The sequence below is a fragment of the Sceloporus undulatus genome, chromosome 4, assembly GCF_019175285.1.
Source record: "Sceloporus undulatus isolate JIND9_A2432 ecotype Alabama chromosome 4, SceUnd_v1.1, whole genome shotgun sequence".
NCBI lineage: Eukaryota > Metazoa > Chordata > Lepidosauria > Squamata > Phrynosomatidae > Sceloporus > Sceloporus undulatus.
The window spans coordinates 119,705,283-119,716,176 of NC_056525.1; the positions used below are offsets into that span (position 1 = coordinate 119,705,283).

General features: G+C 40.1%; 1 protein-coding gene across 1 annotated transcript in view; it reads right to left on the reverse strand.

The window, feature by feature from the left end:
• The window catches only part of RNF2 (ring finger protein 2), a 28,411-nt gene that overhangs the window by 3,965 nt on the left and 13,552 nt on the right, over positions 1-10,894 (reverse strand). Inside the window, exons 2-6 of the mRNA XM_042463571.1 lie at positions 9,271-9,359; positions 8,865-9,025; positions 4,743-4,958; positions 2,890-3,162; positions 2,488-2,659 (exon numbers count right to left, since the gene is read on the reverse strand). Of these exons, the coding sequence (XP_042319505.1) occupies positions 2,488-2,659; positions 2,890-3,162; positions 4,743-4,958; positions 8,865-9,025; positions 9,271-9,359 (911 nt within the window). The remainder of the gene's footprint in view (positions 1-2,487; positions 2,660-2,889; positions 3,163-4,742; positions 4,959-8,864; positions 9,026-9,270; positions 9,360-10,894) is intronic.

Here is a 10,894-nt window from a genome sequence, read left to right on the forward strand (position 1 = left end):
ATAAGTCGACAGCAGGTGTGGGGGGCAAAATTTACAGATTTTGATAGAACCTGTAAGTCGAGAGTAAGATTTAGGGGCACATAACAAAGGACCTAACAGGTGAAGGAAAGGAAAATGATGCCAAAGCATACTGCTATTTTCCCACCCATTCAAAAAGATCAGAAGTAGCATTGCAGGGGAAAGAGTAGATGGGTTCAGTGCTTCTTTTAGGTTCTCCCATGATGGACTAAGCTCTCACTTTCACCACTTCACTCATAGAAAGGGATGGTTTGGTGTTTTTTTTAAATAAGAGTTAAGTTGCATTGACCCATGGATAAGTCAACTTAAGGGGTTTTTAAATCTATTTTTGACTAAAATGTCTAGACTTATACATGAGTATATACAGTAGCTATTACTACTTGATTTGAAAATGAACAGAATATATAACTACTGAAAGAATGGAACATTGACACACCACAGTCTTGCAAACATCCTTAAGAAGAGTGGTTAGTCACAGCAGCCTATAAATAGTCTAATGTAAACCAGATGTCAACTCCACTCCCAACAGCAAAGCAAGAAGTAGCTGTGCATAGACTGAAGGCACTTTACTGTATGCCTACACAAAAGTCTTCAGTACATTTGATAAAGCTATTCTTGCTAGTAAAATACACAGCAAACTGCTTCAGCAGTGAGGGAGCCAGTCACTTATGGAAATAACTACAGTACAGCACTCTGGATGAATATGGCTAATCTTATTTCATCATAAACAATTCTACATGAACCTAAACCAACCTTGGCTAAGTACAAGTGGCAATACCGTACTTTTGATCTCTGAGTATTGAAGATGGCAGGTACAATATTTAAAAACATTGTGTCAATGGCATTGTGCTGCAAAGCCCAAAGCTTTGGAAAAATCCATGAATATTTATATTCTTGGGTTATCTAACTGAGAGGAGAGGGATGCTGCAAAAGTTGTCAACTTGGTTTTCTGCCCAAATTTTTTAATGCAGATACGTCTCTCCAAGGTACTCTGCTCACCACAGCCAGAAAAAGATTTCAAAAGCCTGATCTTAAGCAGGATATATATTTAAAAAATCATATAAAAACCATCCCCTCACCACCAGCATTACAGATGCAGCCCAGGTATGTCCATATACTTAACAAACATGAAAGAAGGTGATATCACAATGTTGTGACTCAGTGGCACATGTTTAATCAGTGTTTTGGCAATTAAATTATGAGAAAAATAGCAGTTATCACAGCCAAAAGCATAGCATTCTTCCAAGCACTCCTCCCGAACACATTTTACATTTAGGGGTTCCTCTCCTACAAGGGTGGATAACTCTTGGGGTTCAGAGGCCACATTAGCCCCCATGAGGATCTGGAGGGCCACATCCACCAATACATCTACCCTGCACAAAAAAGAAAAAAATCTTTGCACCTAAATCCCCTCTAGAGGTTGTGGGAAGCAATTTTACTACTTCCAGGTTACTTCCTATTAGAGAAAAGGACTCTCCTGGGCCAAAACATAGCAAAATTGCTTGCATGTTCCTTAGAGGGCATTTGGGGCAAAGAAATTAGGACTCTGGAGCAACATGTTCCCCAGCCTTGTGCTAGTAGGAAACTTATAATGGCATCTTTCTGAAAAAGTGACTTTAGCAAGGTATCCAATTAGGTTTTTCAAGCTTATCGCTCTTCTGCTGTTGCAAAAGGAGGGCCACAATTTAAGTTCAAGACCACAGATCTCAATGACTTATGTCTACCAGTCTGAAGGCAGATCAGTCTGCATTAATATGGAGCCAAACAGGACAGTCACTGTGATGATGGTGATGATGTATTAGACATTTTTCTTTTTAAAAAGACTGAAAGCATCTTACACTAAGACACATGGCATGCACTTCTTTTCAACTAAGGCAAGCCTGCTATTAGGTGTTCAGCTTCAATAAAAAATTTCATATGTGCACACACAAATAATGCAGCTTTCAGAATTTTTCTTTGTTGTTGTTGTTCAACATAGTTTATATAACCATGGGCAGAGATGAAACATTGTAGAGAACAGGAGGACACTTCTGGCCATCTGTAGTGAGCAGAAACCATCTCCATGTGGTTTCTGAGAGTTTGGAAGGCGCATACTGGACATTTTGTCTTTGCCTCAAGTGAAAGAGTTAGATCTTTTCCCCCATACAAAATAGAGACTAGGATTCCATAAAGAAATAGAATCTGGTTTTCAAGTTTAGCTTTCTTTCACATTTGAATGAACACCTTCCTTCAACAAATCTGAACAGCACAATAAGGGAGATTTATAATCCGGCCCTGCTAAAATTGGTGACCTGGAGAACAGGTGAAGCTCAGAAATGTAGGCCTACACATAAAGGAGAATTCCTGAGCTGTACCTGGCAATTGAAAAAGAATGGTGCCAAACCAAGTAAGAACAGCTTTATATTTTGCACCATTCTTTTTGAATCATGCTATATTTCTTCCCAATTATGTTTTAGCTCAGCTACTCACAGTGAACTGGCCATTTGCTGTAGCAATATAAATTGTGTATTGCTTCTCACTGGCTGTCTCCAGATTCATCTGATTTGATTCTCCTTTGCTCCGGAGTTCTTCCAAGGCCAGTCTCACAGCTAGGTACTTGGACAAGTGATCAACTGTGGCATTGCCAGAAGTCTTTATGTACCTGCATCAGGAACAAAGGTAATCCATGTGATTACTTATCCTGTACCAGAAATAAGGCAGTTACACTTTTATCAATCATCACAATCAAAATAATCCAAGCCATATGTGAAAAACAGTAGCATGACAATCCCAACTATTTATTTTCAATAAATAATCATAAAGCACCCCAGCACCAAAGAGAATCAGTCTACCATGCAGAATGAAGCTTCTAAAATAAGAACTACTGCTTACCTTGTCTGTGCACTATCATCATTTTCCATTAGCGTAGGATGGGGTCTGAAAACAAGTTCTATTTCACTTGCGCCATCCAATACTGGGTCTATAGTAACTGTTGTATTGTTATTGTCCAGCTCTAGACCAGAATCGTCAGATGTTTTGGTCCGTTTGTTACTTGGCCCAGCTTCTTGATTACTGTGAGTTGAAGCATTACTACAGTGTGAGCTATCACCATTGTCCTCTGCTCCACTGCCATTCTCTATCTGTTGCTTCTTGCCTCTTTGTAACCTAATAAACATACATGACTTGTCCATGAAACCATAAAAGCATTTCAGCCACTCTTGCAGTAACTAGCAAATATATTTGTTCTGTACATCCTGTTTTTCATTAATACAGACAGAATAGAAAGTCTAGGACACAATGTAGTAAGACTGCCAAGATCCCAAAAGATAGGTCGAGTGAAAGGGTAGGAAATGTGTGCCCATTCAGACACTGTTGTACTCCAGTTTTTATCAGCACTAGCCTGTAAGGCCAAAGGTGAGAGATATTGGGAACTGCACAAAATCTGGAAGGCCACAAATTCCCCATCCCAGGTCGATATGATATAGTAAGTGCTGATCTGTCAACAAAGGGTCCCATCTGGCGGCTGGCTGTCCATCACCCAAGCTACACTATTACTGCTTGATCAGGTCCAAAGGAGATTTGTGATGGGCAAGCATTTTCTCATATGGATCCCTAAAAATTTCTCACGTGGTTGAAATCATATCAAAATTACATTCCCGAACCTTTAAACACAGGGGCTGGGGGTTCAATATAGGGGCACCAGATTCTGCAAACCCTGATGCAGAATGTTCAGCCCAGACCATAAGATAGAGAGAGAGAGAGAGAGAGAGAGAGAGGAGATAAAAATCCACATGAAAAGAATATTAAATTTGAGCAAACATATAAAAGAAACAATCTTCCACAGACTTGTGGGGTATACGCATGTACAAATTCACATCATTTGAAGAGGAAATATTAGAAGAGTGGCTTTTAAGATACAAAAATATCAACACTGATTATTATTAATAGGCTGCAGTATCTTCCCTACAAAGGGAAAATTGTAATTTAATAGAATGACAAAATTAAAACTAAGATGGGGATAGAAGGAGAAATGGCACATGATCATTACAGAATGTTTAATGGGTTGATAGAACAGGTTTCTCAAATACTGTGGAAGTAAAAAAAGTACTATCCAGTACTTCTCTCTCTCTTCTCTGAGTATGAATCCCCCAGTGTTATACCAGCAGCTCCCTAAAGCAGAAACACAACTTCAAATATGAACTGTGCTCAACAACCAAAGAAGTGACATTAATGATATTAAGACAGACTGGGCCTTTCAGCACTGATAAATCCACCTAGCAATCCTTCCCCTGACCATGACTGCCTTTTAATTTTGTTAAACAGATTAACCAGTATTTCAAGATATAACATGTGGTGCTAGTTTAAGTTAGCTTTTAAATTAATGTTAGACTATAGTTGCTTCAGCACTGAAGCACTGGCCCCTAGGCTCTTGCAGCAAGAAGCCATTTCTTTACATCATCTGTCATCTTTTCCTGACAGAGAAAAATATGCAGGCCTCATTCAAGATGTATGCTTTTCACATATTTTAAATTAATGAATACACAAAGCTGCCTTACAAACCACTGGTCCACCAAGTCTGGTCTGACTCGGAGCAGCTTTAAGCCTCAGGCAGACATTGATTTTTCGCAGCCCTGCTACCCCAATTAAGAAGAATGCTGGAGACTGAGCATGAGCCCACCTGCATTCAAAGGATGCTCTCTCCCACCCTCCTCATTTCTAATTTTTGACTACCGAGATTCTCTTACCTGTTCAAAGCCTGGATTTTCAGACCTTCCTCAATGCTATGACTTAGAGCTTGTTGATTATTGTGCTTGTTGATCCTTGCTAGAACTCTCTCTTGATGAGCCTCATATTCATCACGACTTGGATAAATTTTACTGATGAGGGCATCAAAGTTTGGGTCTGGTCTCAGAGATCTTTTAGAAACAAGCTTTTTACGACATGTAGGGCATTCTTTGTTTCTAAGAGGAGGAGAGGAGAATGTTAATTCTGTTCCCCATAGCATTCTTTGTAACTCTTTGGTCTGACGTTGTACCCAAGAGTATAATTTTATAAACACAAGCAGAAATAAGTGTACAGAGTTAGCACAAGGGAGGATCCAGTGCAGTTTTTCATTGTGTAATGGATAACATGTATTAGCAATAGGAAGTACATTTCTATACTGCTTATCAGTGAACTAGCACTCTCTAAGCAGTTTACAATGTGTAAGCCATCTCTTGTGCTCCCACTTGTGCACTGGTTCAGTTCAACACAATTATGCTAGGTGAGTCTCTCACTCAGCTAGTGTCACATTAGATCTAGATCTCAACCAGTACACTAACAACTTCTTGAAACAAAACCTACCTATGTCTGACCAGGCACAAATCAATCTGGTGCATTTCAGAAGCCAAACACTTACCAATAAATCTGTGGCATTCACTACACTGCTGACATCACCTAAGTTATATACACTGTTGACAAAGGCACATCAGATAGAAACATGAAGCACTACAGGGTTCAGCAGAATGCCCCAGACCTAATCACCATGTACTGTTATTACTCCTACATACCATTTGTTGAATGGGCAGGAAAGGGATAACAAAGTGACAGTAAAGTCTTATGAATTCCTTTGTACACATGTACATACACTCCAACAGAAAAAAGCAAATAGTTGCTTGGAGTATCCTGCAGAGCACTGGACTTCAGCGAGGGAAACCAGGGTCCAAGTCCCTGCTATCCCATGAAGCTCTGGAGGCTACTAATACCAGACAACTCCTCAGGGGAAGAAGAGGATTAGATTGTGGGAACTGTGTAGTCTCTGTCTGCAGAGAAGTACCCAACCAATACCCATTAGTCCCTCCACTATCCAAGCAAGACAAGGAATCATGACTATAGAGATTTCTAGTTCCTCCCTCATTTCTTTCCCTTGTCTTGCCCAGCTCATGTTGCTCTTACTTCCAACTCCTCAGGTTTGCGTTCTGGGGGGGGGGAATGTTCCTTTCTCTCTTTTTTCATTTTTTTACTTCAGTTTTAAGTATTTCCCTTCCCATACCATTGTGGTTCCCTTTGTCATGTTTCTCTCTCCTGTCTTTTTTCAGACTTTTTCTTGTCTAGTCTGTTTCTACTTGTCCCGTTGTCTCCTTTAGTTGTTTTTTTTTTAGCTCCTCCAATTGGCTTTCCATTTATCTAAAAGCAATGGAAAGGGTTGGAGTGGATCCTTGTTAAACAAAGAGAGCTAGACTGACACACTTCACTTCGCAACAGGATTAATGTGGTGAAGCATTCCAATGTCGCTTAAACTGCCTCCTCAGGGAGGCATTAGGAGCATGCAGAAGCCCATCTCCCCTGAAACAGCAGTGGTGTATGACACTAGCACAATGTGCTGATCCCAGCTCCTGCCTCTGAAGCAGATACAGCCTCTACCTCAGTTGAGGGAACAATGTCACCCCTTGCCATAGTTATTGTTGACAAGCAAGTTTTACAAAAAGACGTAAAAAGTCAGATGATGTTTGACGATATGGAGGCCAGAGATCAGTTCCCTCAGATTGTTAATTCAACAGTGACATTTGGTCTAACAAGGTGGCTTCCTCCCCACTTCCCACTGAAATCATGCACCCACTGGAGACAACCCTATTTCCACTAAGTCTACTGTGCCAGCTATGTCCACTCAGAAGTCGTGTATTTCCTATGGTGCTTGCAGCAGTCATTTTGAGTGTCCCTCTACTTCTGACCGCCAAGTTGGAAGCACCTTTCTTTCTGGCAGCCATGTTGTTGTTCATAGAATCATAGAATTGGAAGAGACCACAAGGGCCATCCAGTCCAACCCCTGCCATGCAGGAAATCTCAATCAAAGCATACCCAACAAATGGTCATGCAGCTTCTGCTTGAAGACCTTCAAGGAGGGAGACTCCACCACTCTCCGAAGGAGTTTGTTCCACTGTCGAACAGCCCTTACTGTCAGGAAGTTCCTCCTAATGTTGAGGTGGAACCTCTTTTCCTGTAGCTTGCATCCATTGTTCTGGGTCCTGTTCTCTGGAGCAGCAGAAAACAAGCTTGTTCCCTCCTCAATATGACATCCTTTCAAGTATTTAATCAGGGCTATCATATTACCTCTTAACCTTCTCTTCTCCAGGCTAAACATCCCCAGCTCCCTAAGTCGTGCCTCATAAGGCATGATAAATGATCACAAACAGGCAAGGAGAATCATATTACAATTCTCTTCACAAAGAGGCAATCTTTCTGATAGCAGAGAAGCATCTTCCGTCTCTGTCAGACCAGTACATTTAAGGAGATTTGAACAAGAAAGTGGCTTTCCTAAGCAGATGAATGGACTCTTGATCCAGTGTCTTCCTTCAGATCCAAACGTAATTTGGAAGTCTCTTGGTAGATCTGTTCAAGAAACTAGACAGGTTTTTCATGAGATTTCTGTCTCCATCAATGGAAGACTAGGATATTCTGAAGTTAAGGTAGCCTCAATGTCTTTTCTTCAATTCCCCTGATCTCTTGAGTTCTAAAGGTGACGAGGAATGTAATGATTGTCCTGGCATCTCCATGTTGGCCAAGGTGCCTATGATTTCCAAAAAAATTTCAACCAGCCAGTGAAGGGCCTTCCATTCCATCCACATCTGCCATATCTTCTGGCTTGGGGTCCAGTATTCCATTCACACCTGGACTTGCTGCACCTACCCACGTGGCTTCTGAGAGAAGATCTTACTTAGGTTTTGGTTACTGTGAAAGTGTTGTTAATACTTTACTAGCATCCAGACACTCTTTTATTGTACATTAGACAAAACTACAGTCAGCCCTCTGTATACATGGATTCAACCATCCACGGCTTGAAAATACTCAAAATATATAAATTCCGAAAATCAAACTTTGATTTTGCCATTTTATATAAGGGGCACCATTATACTACGCTGCTGTATTTAATGAGACTTGCGCATCCATGGATTCTGGAATCCAAGAGGGATCCTGGAACCAAACTGCAGTAGATACCAAAAGCCCACTGTATGTGGGAAGCCTTTCTGAATTGGTGCCAGTGCTGGAGTGTTGCTAGAATTTCTACATAAAGACTTTAAATCAAAGCTAAAGTCAGATCTATGCTACCTGATATGCTACATAAGTAGCTTTTCACCTTGCCTTACTGGTATGTAAAAAATCTGATTTCACTTTTTCACTTTACCGTTAGGCGTTTCCTCAGTGGCACTTCTCTAATGTGTCCTGTAGTGCAACACTACTTTCCAATTTGGAGTTTTTATAAGGTTTTCAACATTTTAAGAATGTTTGTAAGTCAGACAAGTCTGCATTCTCTAGGGCCTCCTTAGGCATAAGAGTGCTTCAGGGCATGGTTTTGCTTTGAGGCATTTTAGCATCAGTATCCTTCCCTGGTACATTTGTCTCAGCTTTGGCATATCCCATTGCTGGATAGCTTCTTCTAGTGCACTGGACATTTATCTTTAAGGCTCAATCTTGTCTGAAAAGGAGACATCCAGCCCCACCTTAGCGGTGGCCATTATAATAAATTACCTGTCTGTTTTTCTTTTTCTTATCTCATTCTTTGTATTCATTTGGCTATGTAAAGAACTGAGGAAGAAGCTAAGTATCTCTGCTAAAAGCCTAAGAGTCTAAGTCACATGATCACTTGCCCAGCTTGGGCATAATGAGACTTAAACATGCTGGACATCTTCTTTGCAGAGAAGAATGAACCTTCCTGAAATGTGCCCAATGCACCATTCTTACCCACTAGAGTCGTAACCCTGCTGGGGCAAGTAAAACACAATCTCAGAAATGCAGCAATAATATTTTTGTATGTCCCTTATGGTATAAAAAAATCCCAAGGTAATGTTCAGTCCAGATCAAAAGTTTTCATATAGCTCCTTTTTACTTACCCACTTCTAAGGGCTGTGATGATACAATCCGCACAAAAACGATGTAGACATTCCTTAGTCGTCATCGTGTTTTTCAGCATATCCAAACAAATGGGACACATCAGCTCACTGTGGAGACTTCGGGGTGACACCACTATCTCCAGGCCATCTGTTATTGCCTCCTAATGATAAAAAAAATAGCATAGTCAGGCAATTATTTCCTGGCCACAGTGAAGGTATCACTTAAGAATTCTACAAAGGAAAAAACAAATCTTACAAATCCATCACCTTTACTTATTTGTAATAATGCAGGTCAGCTGTCATTTTAGTTTAATCATTCTCAAGAGCAAATTAGAAATTAACATGCACAATAAAACAGGATCATCTGCAACTCATACAACAAAGGAGAAAAAAAATATGAACATACCTGAGGAGTTCTTTGAAGTTCATACAAGCTGAGCTCCCATGTTTTGCTTAAAGGCTGTGTTCCATTTGTCTGCACAGCCTGAGACATGGCTAAAAGAAAAACAACAAACAGTAAAAAAACAATTATTTTAATCATCCAAGCTGGCTGGACATTTTCACAAAAGTTTTAACATTTCAAGAGGAAAAGACAGTTCATTTTACTCATCATCTGATGGTTAGGTTCCTCAGACTGTTTCCACCCATGAAATTTTCGTTCAGTGTTCATGACACTTTAGTGATTGCACCTGCCTCTTTTCTTTGGATACTTAAATTGTATTTTTAAATGTTCAACTGAAATTTTAAGTCTATGATAGAAATTTGAACACTGAAGCAAAATTTCATGGAGAAGGCAGAATTTGTATGAGGAAACAATGCCCTCACATTTCCCCCCATCTCTGTGCTTCTTCCAATGCTTTCTGACAGGTAAAGTGGTACCACTGCTGCAAAGCCACATCATGAAGATGACATTCAATTCTTAGAACTGTTCTGGAGACCAACCAATTCTGAATACTTGTTGCATTGGGGTGTGGGTGTGTGTTTTGTATTCTCCCAAAATCTTGGTTGGCTTCTTTCAGAGATAATAAAAATCAACTCTTTGTGAGATTTTTAATATTAATATTTTTTTCATTTAAATTGTTTTTTTTTATTTAATCCGATTTTTAAAATTCAGATTTCAACACTTTCATAGAAAAATTAGTAAATTCTAATTATGCAACTTCCAATTGGGTGTTAACAGTGTATTATAGAGATGGAAAATATAACTGAAGTATACAAGCTCTCTTGCTGTCTTTCAAAGTGCAAAGCCAGAGAATGAAACATAAATGCCTGAGTATGTATTAAGGTTATAGGAAAGAATAATTTACTTCTTCTAAGAAATTATGAAGAAACAGATTCTTCTTTACTAGTGGTTTATACAGTAATTAAAATAATTAGAAATTAGTCCTTCAAAGAAGTTTAAATCATGAATTAAACCAAATCACTCTGTATATGCTCCTAGGACCAGGCATCTTGCTGCTACGTGAAGACCTTTTCAAAGCTGTTTACCCATACCAATCTGTAGAGGACACAGTTCTAATAAGGCTGCCAAACTGGCAATACATAAGTGAATCATCCCCCCGCCCCGCATTCTAGAATGGCAGCTGCCAAGTTACTGCTGGTAACCATGAATGGCTTCCTGGAAGTTACCTGTGCAATATGAGACATCTCTGTACTCATCCAAGTTCTCCATGCATCATAGAGGCCAGGTCTCTTTGGAGGTATGCATCCTAAAATCCGGAACTGCCCAAAGGCACTCCAGGCTTAGGAATGGAGTGTGCTTTGGCTTGGACCTCCGGACTCTTAGGACCCATGCATCATTTAAACAGCATACCCCAAAGACCCAAAGCAGCTTATATTTGGCAGTCTGTAACAGGCCAATATGTGCTAGGACTTTTATTTAGCCAACCAAAAAGGCACAGTCCACAGTGTTCAAACCACACACACACCACTCCAATGTGCAGGGGCAGTGGTGACAGTAAGCAGGGTGTCTCTGTGGTGTTTTCTGTTGAGAGTAAAAGTGTCCACAGACACTCAAATTGGCAAATCAG